The 15,361-nt window shown below is 44.1% G+C and overlaps 1 protein-coding gene across 1 annotated transcript; it reads left to right on the top strand.

The window, feature by feature from the left end:
* Positions 1-600: 600 nt before the first annotated feature.
* On the top strand, positions 601-15,351 carry LOC308065111 (carboxypeptidase A2-like). Its single transcript, XM_080390683.1, has 11 exons — positions 601-6,204; positions 8,664-8,745; positions 9,602-9,736; positions 10,483-10,581; positions 11,191-11,292; positions 11,455-11,556; positions 12,296-12,406; positions 12,769-12,859; positions 13,248-13,447; positions 14,711-14,795; positions 15,037-15,351. Exons 1-11 carry the CDS (start codon positions 6,140-6,142, stop codon positions 15,222-15,224), a joined length of 1,260 nt encoding a protein of 419 aa, XP_080246809.1. The 5' UTR covers positions 601-6,139; the 3' UTR covers positions 15,225-15,351.
* Positions 15,352-15,361: the final 10 nt, after the last annotated feature.

Genomic DNA, 15,361 nt, shown 5'->3' with positions numbered 1-15,361 from the left:
AACAGAAACTAAATAACAAAGGCTGCTAATGTATGCAAAGATAAACAAGAACTTCAGGTAACTGCCCAAGAAGATGAAAAGTACATCTTGAAGAGGTGCTAGAGGGAGGAGATTCTGAATGTTAGGAAACCTTATGTATATGCATGACTTTGTATAATAAATATCGGACTGCTTGTTGAAACAGTGTGCAAGTTAGGAGGAGCAATCCCCCTTGCACCCAGCGCCGCAATAAACATACCTGCTTTATAACTCTCCTCGAGTTGTAGAGTTCGATTCCACAAGTCACCACCACTAAACCATGTCCCTAAGTGCCACATTTACATGTTTTTTTAACTGCTCCAGGGGTGGTGACTCCATCACCTCCCTGGGTAGCATGTTCCAATGCTTGACCACCTTTTTGGTGAAAACATTTTTCCTCATACTCCATCTAAACCTCCCCTGGTGCAACTTGAGGCTGTTTCCTCTCGTCCTGTCACTTGTTACTTGGGAGAAGAGACCGACCCCCACCTCACTGCAACCTCCTGTCAGACAGTTGTAGGGAGCGAGAAGGTCCCCCCTGAGCCTCCTCCTCTCCAGGCTGAACCCCCCAGCTCCCCCTGCCCCAGCCCCTGCCCGGCTCTGGACACGCTCCAGCCCCTCTGCGTCCCCCCTGCCCTGAGAGGCCCAACACCGAACACAGGACCCAAGGTGCAGGCTCGAGTGAGAGGAGCTGGATAGAGAATCTGGACCTGGCCCAGCGAGGCGTATGGAGCTGAGTGACTGCAACAGTTTGTACAAGACAAGGGCAGCAGCTTTGGAAAAGAAAAATTATTTGGGATATTCTGATTATCTGGGATATCCAGCCTGTTTCTTAATTTTTCCCACTCGGCTTCCAATTTGGGCGAATACACTAACTTCGAAGTTGTCCCAGCTTAAGGGCTGGTGGAATGTGTTACTCTTTATAAAAGCTGGTTATAGGAAACACACAGTAATAAAAACAGAGTTGTAGAAAGGAAGAGACAAATTTAAACAGGATGAGAGCTGGCCTGGTAGATCCACACTAATGGATGATTTCAGCTGATTTGAAAGTCTCTTGATTTTGACTCATTTCTTAAGCAAGAGGGTGAAAGTAAGAAAAGCATGAAATGGAGATAATATTAAAGGACTGTTGAAAAGCAGTATTTGGCCTTCTGATCTCAAACAGCTGTTTGAGGATGGGGTGAATCACCCTTCCTCAGGTGCGGAGAAGCAGAGTCTTGTTTTGGTGCAATTCCCAGCCTTGACACAGCTCAGGTGAGAGGATATGAATCCCACCCATTAACCCTAGAACACTACAGGCCAACAGAACCTGAGGGCACTCCAGCCTTCCTTGGAGTAAAGCCAAGACTAGTGGGCAGAAAAGAGGGCGCTTTGCAGTGCCGTTGTCCCCGTGCCTCCACAGGCGGCCAACACGTCAGGGCTTCCTGAGATGACTGGCTGGACATGGGGTTGCTGAGGGGCTGCTCTGAATCCATAAATACTCAAGATGCTCCATGGGGATACCCTTTTTCCCTCTCTTTGGTGGTATTACTGGCAGAACGATCCCTTGCTTTCTGGCACTGGTCAGAAGCCAGATGAGAGGGATTATGATGAGGATGAGGAAGGCTTTGTGGGGATCAGAGGGAAAATCCTGCTCCGTTCCTGTGCTGGCATTTTGATTATCTGTCTTGTCTGCTGTGCTCGAGTAAGGTATTATTTAATTCTGTGTTTTCTGCTGACACCTGCTGGCCCTTAGCAGAAGGTTGTTGTGGGCCTTACACAAACCTTTCCTGCCTAAAAGGCTTTCACAACCTCGGAAGTTATTATTTGTAACTATCTCATGGGATGATGTCACTGTTAGAACCAGTCTTTAATCTCCAGGTATAGGTAACTGATGGTATCTCTCCCAGTACCCTTCCCATCCCCTTCTTGTTATTTCCAGTTACAATTCATCCGTGTGCTTGCTGTCTTAAAATTGCAAAGCTACAACACAATCTGATGGAGTGTATGTGCATTATAATCTGCTGTGTGACTCAAACACATGAAATCTGGGGACAACCCTGGAAAGCTGAAGGTCTTGATTTCCTAATTTAAGGAAATTTGAGTTGGAAATAAGTACTGCATTGCAGTCAGTGTTCCTACACTGGCATATAGCTGCAGATTTTGCAGAGAGATCAAGATGAGGGTTCTACTTCTAAAATGATGCCAGTCACATCTACAAATGGTGAGCCACATACCAAAATCTCTACTCATTCTTTATCCAGGGCATGCCCAAAGTGCTTTGCGGATTAGGAACGTGGAAATAATCCATTACTGCAGAAATAATAGTTCTCTCACCAATAATCCAAAATGAATTGCATTATAGCCAATTAACTTTTATCATCAAGGAGATGAGTTGCTGACAGAGCCCTTTGCCATGTTGGTGTTACAGGTCCAGTTTGAGAAGATGAGAAAAGAAACATTTCTATCTGAAGGTGAAACGTGTATGGGACTTCAGAGGAATATGGGCTTGTTGAGAGTCGTAGAAATGGTGAAGATGTGAGGGCTCCCTTCCTAGGGGTGTTTTCCTAGAGCAGGGACTGGTGCTGTTCCCTGTGCTGTAGCTGTGCAAGGACCAGTCAGCCTCATGTCCCAGAGCCGGTCTCACAAGCTCATGCATGCTGTGAGAATTAGTGTTATATAAAGAACCAATGTGTTGATCTGAGTAACAATGTCTCTACGCTGTTATTTTCCTGGAACGGATCCTCCAGAAAGTCCAAGATACAAGGTTATGTTCTGATGAAAGGGAGAGCAATTTAAAAGGTAAATATGAGTTTCGTAAGCTTATGCATAGGGCTCAAAGAAGGTGTAAAGATGTCTGGGTCCCTGTAAGAGAGCAGGAGGCAATGCACAGCAGAAGTGGGGAGGGCAATGGGGACAAGCGAGGCAGCAGGAGTATGAGGATATCTCAGTCCAGCATGTGCTCTCTCCCCTCTCTTCCCCTTTCCTACTGAATTGCTGAACATTTATTTTGAGAGGACGGGAGACAAGGGGGACCATGGGCTTGGGTTCAGACATAGGCTATGTGTGTGGCAAGGACAGAGACTGCCTCTTCTTTCCTAACTGTGATAGGAGGGACTACTATGCTGTATCTGGGTGCAAGAACCCTTTTTTGGCAGGGGCAACAACAGAGGGTCCAGACTTTACAGATGAGGACTGATTCCACCTAAATTTGATGACTTTTGAGGCCTTTCTAGTTGGCAGGGGCTCACATCCATTCTGGCCCTCTGTCAATGACAGCACAGGCAAACTGTCTATATATCGATACCGCGATTTTAAGTGACAAGACAAAGTTTGGTTAGACGACATTCACTTAACCTTTTGCTTCTCAACATGTCACCAAGGTGTTCATGATTCACTGCAGATACCACAGCCTCTTAGGACTATACAGAGAGTATGTCCCACCCTGCCCACATTAGTGTGCCAAGGCCCTGAGAGCACTAATTGCCCTGACCAGGCTGCCCGCACCCACACACCCTCCGCCCCTTGGTGCAGGAGCTGCTTTTAAGCTGAGGCCATTTGATTTGGTCCTGCTTTGAGCTGCAGTGGGCACACAGTGGACTTGGACTTGTAGTTTTTGACATCCTGGCTGTGGACCTGCTGTGTGGCTTACCTAAGGATCTGAACTGTGGCTGTTCCTGGTTAGTGCCACCAGACTTGCTCTGCTCTTCTTATTTGAATCCTGTGGGGCTGTGCTGCTTGAGGTGAGGTCTCTACCCCTGCCTGCCTTGCTGTCACCTTTGGTTTCTGGCTTATTGTTATGGTGCACCCCTGCTTTTGCTGCTTCCTGGTTTGCTCGGGTGTTCTGGGCTCTGAGCTGAGCCCTACAGAGGGTTTCAGCCTGTGGCAGGACTTCACCCACAGGATTTACCCTGTGGTTCAAGGCTGACCTCCAGACCTCAAGGCTGATCTCCAGACCTCAAAGCTGATCTCCAAACCCTGCAGGACCTTGTGGCTACAGTGGAAGGTCACAGTAGCCCCTTTGGTGAGGATTAGGAGTGTACAAAGGTTTGGGCTTAAATGCAGCTCCTTAAATGTAAAGGGTGGAGGCCCCAGATGAGGCTGGTCAGGGCACTCGGAGATTATTGGTATACTTTAGACCCTGACATCATGTTTGGCGGGATCTCTTGGCAGCCTTTAAATCCATGCGGGATGTAGCATGAGTAATGAAGCAAGCTATAATTTTGCCCTAAATTAAATCTCTCCTTCCTGTTTTCAAAGAGTGAATCCACAGGAGGTGGTGTAGACAGTCTGTCGGTTCTTTACAAAATGTTGAAGGCCATAAGCTACAAGTGGGATTTGACTTCCACCAGAATTACTGTAGTGCTAGAAGCAGGAAATTCTCATGAACGTTCCTGCCTCTTAGCATAAACTTGCATTATCTGATTTATGTTAAGGGTAGTGGAGATCTGCTTGTTTCCCAAGGTTAAATCTCAAAGATCTGGGCACTCACAGGAACATACCTTACCTCCCTGCAGAGCCTATGTTCTCTATAGTGTGCCCCCAGGATACAACAGTTGCAAGATGAGTAATTCCTGTATGTCAAAACAGGCAGAATCCCTGCCTGAGGCTCTCTTTGTTCCCAAAAACACGAGGCCTGGCCTTAAAAAAGACTTGCTTGGAGTTTGCTGTGAACACATGACAAGAAGCCCCTGGCCAGGCTGCAGAGGGGAAGGGTGAGAGTAGAGATTAGGGGAGGCTCCTCAGGAAGGTGCTGACAAACGTTGAGAGCAGTATGGGTGAGATCTTTAAGGGCTTCCTCTGGGGATTGTCACAGACTTCCTTTCCTTGGTCTCCTGAGGTTGATTATAGAGCAGTTGAACCATCTCCCTTCTGTCCAGTGTTAGTTCCAAGGTACCCCATGTAGGTATTGCAGCAGGGTCAGCGCCTGGCTCTTCCTCAGTAACATTTTCAGCGGGATGAACAGAAAGTGTGTCCAACAGCCCTCCAGCCCTACCTGCCATTCTGGGACAACCGCAGATGGGTGTTCCTACAATTAAAGGCAGGAGAGATGGTTCCCAAAGCTCAGCCATGAGACTGCCCATCAACATTACTCCTTCAGTGCAGATAATGACAACTCAAATATCTGGGCACCTTTATGGAAAGCTAACGAGATGGAGGCTATTCCCCATGAAGCAAGAAGTAGATAGAGTCCAGCACAAGAGCAAAGGGACCCAGAGAGCTACTGAATCAAGGAACAGCCCTGTAAGCATTGCAAAGCTCAGAGGACCTGGCAGTGGACTTCGTGGCACTTCTTCAGACCTGTGTCACCTCTTCCTGGGGGGGATGCTTCGTTAGAAGAGGGTGTCTAGCAAGCCTGTCCAAGGAGAAGGTTCTAACTGCAGACCTGAGCTCCTCTAAGTTCCTGTTCACCCAAGGCTTTTATCTGCTCCTGCTAAGCAACTTGCTTTCATGTTAATCTTGCTGCAACCTTAATTTGCTTGAAGCACTGGCTGGCTTGAATCTGTATGAAACCATCCCAACTGAAGATTGGGGGATGCTAGTAACTTCAATTAAAAATATATTTAAACTGTCTGGCTTGTATCTAGAAGTGTGTAATTTGTATATAAAAGCAAATTTATAGCATGGCCTTGGCCTAGTCCATCAGACACAACTTGTTGCATAGCAGGCAGGACCCAGAGATTGTCCTTCAAACTAATCCCTCAAATTGAGTATTTTTGCTGGAGTGAGATCTTTCTGCTGTCTGCCTCTTTGTAACAAGGAGAGGGATACTAGAAATGTGTCGGAGAAAAACCCATGACCAAGAGCTGACTGGCAGAGCTCCTCACTCCCAGTGAGAGCTAGGATGACATTCAGTTTGCCTCTATTTTCCTCTACCTGGAAAAATGCATGAAAAGACACTGGGGAACATTGTGGGCGAAGATTTTGATAACAACTCCTCCCTTACAGGTTTGACTGTGTCAGTGGAAAATGTTCTTTTGGAGTTGAAATCAGCCTCCTATCTGCTGGTTGCCTTGAAAGCTGTGATAAATGTGAGAACTTAGTCACATGGGAAACAGATATGTTTTATCTGAAAAAGAGTTTCTTAACAAGTCCTGTATAAATTCTTCTTTGCTAGACTGAGTTGAACTTCACATAAAACATGAAGCTGATTTTGATCTTCTTTGCCCTCTTCGGGGCTTCCTTGTGCCTGGAAACTTTTGTTGGGTGAGTTATACTTCTACGGAAGACCTTTCATTTAAGGCTGTATTATCCAGTTGTTGTTTTTCATTATCTTAACTATACAACATCTGCTTGGGACACATTCTTGGCTTTTTATGACTGACTTGTCATGTTACTTTGGTACTCCAGACTCTGAAGGATTCCTTCTCTACTTTCATTTTGGTTTTCTAAGGAGAAAGTTCTAGCTGCAGAGTTGAGCTCCCAAATTCCTGTTCACCCAAGGCTTTGCTTTGGCTTTGATCGTACCTGAGGAGCATTCTCAAGCCTTGATCTGAAGCTGAACCTTGCTGCAAAGCTCAAGTGTTGAGCTTTACAGATCTGGTCCAGCACAAAGCAGAGCCAAAAGACCAGAACCTGGCTTCAAACTGGAAAGCTCACTAGTTTCTCTTTGGTTTTGAAGTTTCTTATTTTTATTTAAATGCTTAATCCTCTTCAGAGCCGAAGCAATTCAAATCCTTATTTCCAACCGTTATATTCTAAAGTTTTATCTTAATGTTGCATTGCAAAAATTATCTCCTGTTGCATTGCAAAAATTATCTCCTGCTGTATTTCCTCACAGCCTTTACTGGCCATGTAAGAACCTTAATAGAAGATGATAAAACCCCTGATAGATACTTCCTGAGATGTAGGAAGTGAGCAGTAGATTCCACTGAGTAAATCTGTATATGAAGATGTAAGGATTAAGATAAGAACTACTATACATAATTTACTAAAACTCTAGGATTTGTAAAGCCAAGAGAAACTATTTTGATCACTTAATCTGGGCCCTGGCATAACATAGGCTGAATTCTTCTGAATTCATTTCTCAGTCATGTCCAGTAGCTGTGGTTAATGAGCCTCATCTCTCACAGAAGAATCCAATCCAGAAATAAAGCCTATGGTGATGGAGAATCCAATAATAAGTTATTAATGTGGTAAAGTGCCTTCAGTGTTGTTTTAACTTGGTCCAACAAAAGAATCTTACATGTCAGCTGGCCAGACTGAGGAACCTGGTGTTGGCGAGTGTCTCTTCCCAGCAGCTGAGGCCACGCTAGTAAATAAACACACACATAACTGAGTTCATATGGCAAGCCCCTTGTTTACCCTGTCTTAAGTTGTGTTTTCCAATCCTGCAGTTACTCAAGTTGATTTGCTGAGTCATCTCCATTTTTCAGTACTGCTTGCAGTGGGTGCTGGCAGAGCAGTTGGGCCAGGTCAGGGTATGGGACTCCATGGTGGACTTCTGTTCTGTTTCCAGCTGTGACCAAATGCATATGCCTCGGGAAGAGAATGAAAACAAACACACCAAATGCTTCAATCACCAAATGCCATTTGCAAATGCAGCATTAATGCTCAGCTCACTTGCAGTGAACCCCGGGATATACAGCTAAGGGGCACATCCGTGCTTTTGGCTACAGCATTGACCCTAGGCTGTACTTCCAGATGTTAATTCATTATGCCTTCCAGGTTTCTTTCAGAATCCCCCCTGGTTCTCCAGAATAGGATCTTCTGTCCCCCAGCTGTTGCATACACTTCTTCAGAGATCCTTTTATCATTTCATAAAAGCGTTGGGTGGAAGGGACCTCTAGAACTTCTTAGTGCACCACTCTGCTCAGAACAGGGCTCAGAAGGGTTCCCCCCTATTATCATCTTCTACCCCTACTGAGAAGAGTTTGTAATTTTTTTGTATCTCCTCTTCAAGTAGTTGTAGGCTGCAGTTAGATCAGCCTGAGCAAGCCTGGTTTCATCAGGCTGTCCTTGTAGTACTGTTTGTTTGTACGTATTTTACCAAGCAGCCTGGAACACTGTGTATTTGAATGGGATATATTTTTTATATACAGATACATTTAGAGGCTGTATGTTGTGATCACTGTATGTTGTGCAATGCATAGTCTAAATTAATTGCTGGGGTTACCTCTGTAACCCCTGGAGTGAGGTGCTTCCAGAGGGTGATTCATTCCACCTGGAATGGTGCAAGCCACCCTCTGATGGTATCAGCTTCTGACAACACAGGGAAGTTTGTCAACAGTCTTTGACTACACTGAAAAAAGGGGAAATTAATCCCATATGTAGTAGTTGGTTTCCTTTGTTGCATAGTGCTCCCACAATATTTGATCATTTGCAAATTCAGCGAGAGTGTTTTTTTTCCTGAAAGCTGTTGATAAAAAATAACTAATAGATGCAAGATTCTATTGAATTAAAAATTCATCCACTTGATGTCTTGTTAAGGATGAAATCTTAAAAATTGCCATTTAACTAGTTACTAATCTAGTGCACATATAGCAGGTGGGCCCTGCGGGTTGTTGGTTGAACTCTCGGGTGACATTAAGTCAACTGCATTAAGGAAGTCCATATTTGCTGGTAACATGCAAGTAACTACCCACCAAATTCATGATCCAATAACAAGCTAGTTCAACCAGACCCCATTTTGAGACAGTTTCTGAAGACTTACTGATTTATTGCAGGCACCAGGTTCTCCGAATCAAGACAAGAAATGAGGAGGAGATTCAGAAGTTACAGCTTTTGGAATCACTGGAACACCTTGAGGTATGTTATTACCACAGAGGCATTTTGTGATGTTTCAGACTAGGGTAGGGCTTACCAGGGTAGGACTTTGCATTGCATTTGAAAGGTTTGTACCATACTGTGGGAGCTGCCATAAATAAATTTACTGTCTAAATACTTGGTGGTTGATCTGCAAGTTCTAGTACCAGCTTGGTATTCAGGAGTGCCTGCATTCATATTTTCTTCCTAGTGGGTTTGCGGTCATATTTTAACTGATCTGCTCTTAATCTCAGTATCAAAAAGCTTGTCTTTAAAGTGGGGATGCTAACGTTTTTGTACTTGTCTCCCAGTGTTGTGTAAGGAATTTATTAGTTAGTCTACACTGTACTGAAACAGGAAAACACACTATAAAGTTCTAGGTTATTACTGCTCTTATTGCCGTTGGTGAAAATTTTTATTATTACTTTATTTAAAAATATTGATTTGACTAGTATAGAAATGAAAATTTAGAAAAACCCTGCCAAAGGAGAAATAAAAACAATGGGTTTCTGCAATACAGAGCTCTGGTAAAAGGAAGAGTAGTAAAAGAATCATCATAAAAGACTAAAACTTCCTCTTGTTTATATGACTGAAGCTCTGAAGTTGGTGAAAATGCTGACTTTAGCCTCCTGCAGACATTTGTTGGTTTGGTTTGGGGTTTTTTGTGTGAGTTTATCACATTAACTGATACAAGGTTGAGGTGAGGCCAAGCTAAAGAACAGAGCATGCTGTAAGCATGATGAAGCACATTGCTGCAGGAGTCATTCAATTTGAGAGAAATCAGCATTTCTAAAGCTTTAGAAGAGCTGTTTGCAGAATGCTTTCCCTAAACCAAATCCATTTTCCTTTCTCATTTCAGCTTGATTTCTGGATAAATCCCTCCACTCCCGACCTCCCTGTGGATGTGCGAATCCCTGCTAACAGGGTCCAAGCTGTCAAAGCCTTCCTGGAGTCCTATGGGATTGAGTACTCCATCCTGATCGAAGACCTTCAGGTAGGCAATGCCATTGTCACATATTTAGCTTTTATGTCCTTTGGAAACAACTAGTGTTTCACAATCTGGCCTCATTCATTAACAGGGACTCTTCTATACTCACTCTGCTTTCCATGAAGGCCTTGCTTTATCTTTGTAGTCTGTGGATTAATTTCTCAAAAATAATCTGTGGATCACTGCTGCACTGGGAAGCTGTGGGGATCACTCTGAAGATGCTGTCTGAAACCATGTTGAACAGTGACATCAGTAAACTCATAGGCTGGTAACCCCTGAGGAATTTCTTTTGGTCTCAGACATTTGGGAATCACAACACTGAAGTTGCTCCTAATTCAGTAAACTATGTTAAGAGTAGTTCAAGATCATAATCTGAAAGAACTGTATACCACCATGTGCCGTTTGGGCACTGATCTGACATTTCTTCATGAGCAGTAATCCCAAAATGGCTTCTAAAATAGCATTAACTCAGCAGAAACACTGCCTTCCCCCTGCTTTCCAGTGTTGTTCTTGTTCATCTTCAGACATGTTTAAAACTTAGTGCTGACCTTTTAAACACTGGTATTCTTGCCCACTTCACTACAGATACATTCAGCAGGAGCACGCACCTGTTTGCTCCCTAGCTGTGGGAGTTTTGGGTCTGGGGCTGGACTCAGTATGCAGTGCCACTGTTTCGGTATTTGAAATAAACGTTTGGTCAGAAGTTTGCAAACTGAGCAGGCTTTTCTCAACATTTGAATGGCTTCTTTTAGGTTGTTTTAGATAAAGAAAAGCAAGATATGGCCAACAGTCAACAAAGGGACCGCAGCAGCAACACCTTCAACTATGGAACTTACCACTCTTTAGATGATGTGAGTACCTCAGCTTTGGGGGAAGAGGATTCTTTTTTCTGGCCTTTTTTCATGCTGTCTTCAATTAAATATCCTATATTGGGATCTAAAATGTCGTTCCAGCTTCTTTAGGCACATGGTTTTGTTTTTAAATGTATTCATTTTGTGGTCAGCACAATGAGCCAGAACTCTCCCTGACAGAGTGTTGGAAGGGGCGAATGTTGATCATACTTTTTCAGAAACTTTTCTGCAGAGTTCTGTCAAAACCCTTCCTTCTGACCCTCAAAAGAGATTGAGAAATAAATTAATCTTAAAACAGGGAAATACAGGAAACCGGTAGCTCTACAGCAGAGCAGAGGGTAAGGTATTTTTATTGCCAGAAGTTCTTAAAGAGGATTTTGAACTTATTCCTGAAGTAAGTAGATCTTGATGGTACAGCAGTGCTTCCTTCTGCTTTGTGATGTTAGGGACAGCGCTGACTACACTGACATAGGATGAGCTGGGGCTTTGAAGAGGTGGTAGTAATGAAGGCAAAAGGGGAGAAAAGTAGATTTCATCAAGTCCCACAACTGTTCTGGGCAGTACTATACATAAATGTAATGTAAATGTCATCATGATTTTTCATTTCAGATTTATGCAGAACTGGATCGTCTTGCATCCGCGTATAGCAACATTGTCAAGAAGATCCAGATTGGAGAATCCTATGAAAAGCGGCCTTTGTATGTGCTCAAGGTAGGACATTTAATATATCACAGAATGTGTGCATACATGTACTAATATACATCTGTATTATATATACAGCACAATTCAGTCCAAAGCATCCCAGTCTATATGGGATGTGCTTGACTAAGAAGTGTCGGTGAGATTTTTAAAACTTTCTGGTTTGTTCAACAGTTCAGCACTGGAGGAAGCAACCGTCCTGCAATCTGGATTGATGCCGGTATCCATTCCCGAGAGTGGGTTACCCAAGCGAGTGCAATATGGATTGCTAAACAGGTTACTTCAGCAGTGATTGATTTAGCTTTTGTCTTGGGCATGCCTCTGACTATTTGAAAGTCTATCACACCTGTATGGGTTTAGCCAGCTCAGCTGGCTTTACCCCTTGTAAAACATTGCCAGCTCCAGAGAGAATATGGCAGCTGCCTAGACAAAGAGTTGAAAAATGCTATGTCTTGTTAGAACAGCTGGGTTTAGATATATATAGACAAAATGTAGTGGTTCAGGTGAAATTGTTGAGTACTGCAGGGCTGATAGTTATACAAATAACCAAGGACTTTGAGGTTAATTTGCTGCTTTGATCTGCTGACACAGAAAAACACTGTGTGGTTGGTTACCTTCCACAAAAGTGCCAAAACTGCCAGCTGTATATAAATAAGCATTTAAATTCTGCTGAAAATGACTAAGCCACCAGGGAAGCACAGCACAGATGTGTATTCTCCACCTGGCTAATCCATCTCAATCTTAGTGCCAGCCTTGGGCTGTTCTCTGGGACAGGCAGGGGAAAATGTTGTTGCCTTCTTCCATTAACTTCCTGTCTTCAGAGTAAAACAGTAAAACAGATTCATTGCTCTCTTCAAGCTCCAAGTCTCTCAAGGGACAGTTATGGCCAGCAGATAATTGATGTTTCTTGTTTCCTGCCCTGAAAGCCAGACTTGCCTCTGTACCTAACTGTTAGAGCATAAGCATGTGGGAAAGTATGCTGATAATCACAGTGTGCAATATTGTCTCTACTTAGATTGCCTCCGACTATGGGAAGGATCCGTCCACCACCGCTCTGCTGAACAGAATGGACATTTTCCTGCTGACAGTCTCAAACCCTGATGGATATGTATTCACACACACCACAGTGAGTAAGCATGCTGTGTGTCTAAGCTGATTTAGGAAACTGTCATGCTCTTCCAAATGAACAATAAATGTGAAGGACGTAAGCTCTGAAAGTCCATTTCTTAATGCTGTAAGAAGGAGTTGCAAAAGAGTTGGGCAGCCAAAGATACTAATTACTTGTCTAACCTATCTTAACCCACTGTAACTTCACCAGCCCTTCGATTTTTGACCATTGGCCCATCTTGGCAGTCAGCCCGTCAGAAATAATCTTAGGCTCGTGCCTAGGATTGCTTCCTGGTGAATAGCAGCTATTTCTGGGTAGCAGTTTTAATGCAAGAACTGAGATTTGCTCCTTTTTGAAGCCATAGTGTTTCTTTGTTTCAGAATCGCATGTGGCGGAAGACTCGCTCCAAGAATCGAGGCAGTCCATGTGTTGGAGTTGATCCAAACCGGAACTGGGATGCAGGTTTTGGAGGTAGGAATAAAGTTTCTGAATTCTGGCTGTCATTAAGAAGAAAGTTCCCTTTCATGTTCCCAGATCCTGTTAACAGGACCAGCAATTGCTTTACCATAAGGGTTCCAGAAAGAAAATGGTCAAATAGAATGGTAGCTGTCTTTTGTAAAGATAATTTTGCATTGATTGATTGCCAGTGAGCGAAAGATGAAGGCAGTGATCTGTACCACCTAGAAGTATGTCCCTTGAGTATCCATGCTTTGTGACTGCTGCTTGAGCATTTATCAGCATTTAAGGCCTTGCCTTTGGCTGAAGACCTGTTGTTAGGAAAGCCTGGCTTTGTGTTAGTCTGCTTTGACCTTTCATGAATTCTTACAGGTTTGCCTTTGTTCCCCCTTTGCACCAACAGGTCCTGGAGCCAGTAGTAATCCCTGTTCTGACTCTTACCGTGGGCCCAGTGCCAACTCAGAGGTGGAAGTTAAATCTGTGGTCAACTTTATTAAGAACCATGGAAACATCCGGGCCTTCCTCACCCTCCACAGTTACTCTCAGCTTCTGATGTATCCCTATGGCTACAAATGCACTGAACCAGCAGACTATGCCGAGCTGGTGAGACATAATGACTTGGCTTTAGCTTCCTTTGTTCTGTCCAGCTGGCTTTGTATACTCAATTATTACAGTGAGATATCACGATAAAAACAAGAGGCTGAACTGTGTCATCCATAACAGTAACCATCTGTGAGAGGGAACCGAACCCTGGTGCAATGCAATACCTCTGTAAGAGAAATCTTGGTCAGATGCAAACATGTGCCATCCCCACACATTCTCAGCCCTCTTTGCTCATCCGTGTTTCCTCCTTTCTTCTTTAATGACAGCATCACAGCTGTAATAATATCTTTGAGGCAAGATGGATCTCACAATCATAATTCAAGTGGAAAAGACCCCTGGAGGTCTCCAAGTCTCAAGTTCTGCTGAAAGCAGGCAGGCTTTGGAGTCAGAACCGATTTCAAGGTCGGATTGAGTTGCTTAGGGCCTTGCCCAGCTGAGTTTTGATCAATTGTTTTGATTTGTTTTGATATTTCTAAAACCAAATTCCACAGCTTCTTCAAGCCCATTGCAAAGTTTCCCTGCTGTCATGGGGATTTTCTTTTTCCCTGATAACCTAAATGCAATTTTCCCCTGTAGCAATTTGTTTGTTGCTACTTGTCTTTTTGCCCTACTCCGGGAAGAGCCTGGCACTGTTTTCTCTACAACAGTTTTGCAGTTGAAATGAGCACAAAGTGACCACTGAGTATTGGAAGTTCCTTCTGAATATGAGGAAGAACTTCTTTACCTTGAGGGTGACAGGGCATATGGAACAAGCTGCTGCCCAGAGAGGCTGTGGAGTCTCCTCTTGGAGACATTCAGAACCTGCCTGGATGTGACTGTGCAGCCTGCTCTGGGAGAACCTGCTTTAGCAAGGGAGTGGATTAGATGAACTCCAGATGTCCCTTCCAACCCCAACCATTCTGTGATTCTGTGATGTCTGACTGTCTTGGGATTTTCTGGTATCTCTTGAACCTTCTCTTGACAAGACAGTTGGTAAGATGAAACGCTGGATGATCAGATATCGAACCTGCTATGATTTAATTCACCTGCAATGTCACCTCCCAAAAATACTATGGAAGTTTTGAGTGCTGTCATTAGTATAAGTCATTAAGAAATGGGTTGATTTAGCACTAGTTTATTGGGGGGGGGGGGGGGGGGGGTATGAAAGAAGGTTGTAAAGTAGTTCGGAGATTTCTCTGAGTATGGTTCAGGTTGGTGATCTTAATAATTAGCCTCATTAAGCGTGGCTACTTTCTGACTTGTCCTTCATCTTCTCCTCTCTAGGATGCCTTGGGAAGAGCTGCTGCCAGTTCCATCCGGTCCCTGTACGGCACCACCTTTAGAGTGGGGAGCATTTGCACAACTATCTGTGAGTATTTTGCTAGTCTGAGCTTTTACGGACTGTCCCAGGACAATGGACTCTGTCCCTGTCGCAAGGTCTCTCCCTCTTGGAAGCAGTGATGCTTCTGCAGAGTGATACCACCAAACACTGGAGCTGAGTGTTCACTTAAAAACCTAATACTTGTTCCTCACAGATACAAAAAGTAGGACAGCAGAACTCATATCCATCCTCTGTTCACCCCTCCGGCTCTTCTCCCTTTCCCTTTCAGACCAAGCCAGTGGAGGCAGCATTGACTGGAGCTATGATTATGGCATCAAATACTCTTTCGCCTTCGAGTTGCGAGACACAGGTCGCTATGGTTTCCTCCTGCCAGCCAGCCAAATTATCCCAACTGCGGAGGAGACCTGGCTGGGTCTGAAAACAATCATGGAGCACGTGCGAGACAATCCATACTAAAAAGCTGGGGTGGGAATCAGCTGCCTGTAGCAGCAAGCTTGTAAATCCTCTTTCCTTGGTGCGCTTGCAACAGCTGTAATGATATGGCACCTGGCTGAATAAAAACTCTGTGTGCATTCCTTCTACAGCAATACATG

This window comes from Falco punctatus (assembly GCF_963210335.1).
Source record: "Falco punctatus genome assembly, chromosome: 6".
NCBI lineage: Eukaryota > Metazoa > Chordata > Aves > Falconiformes > Falconidae > Falco > Falco punctatus.
The sequence above is the reverse complement of the archived record's forward strand: the minus strand, read 5'-3'. Positions and strand labels throughout refer to the sequence as shown.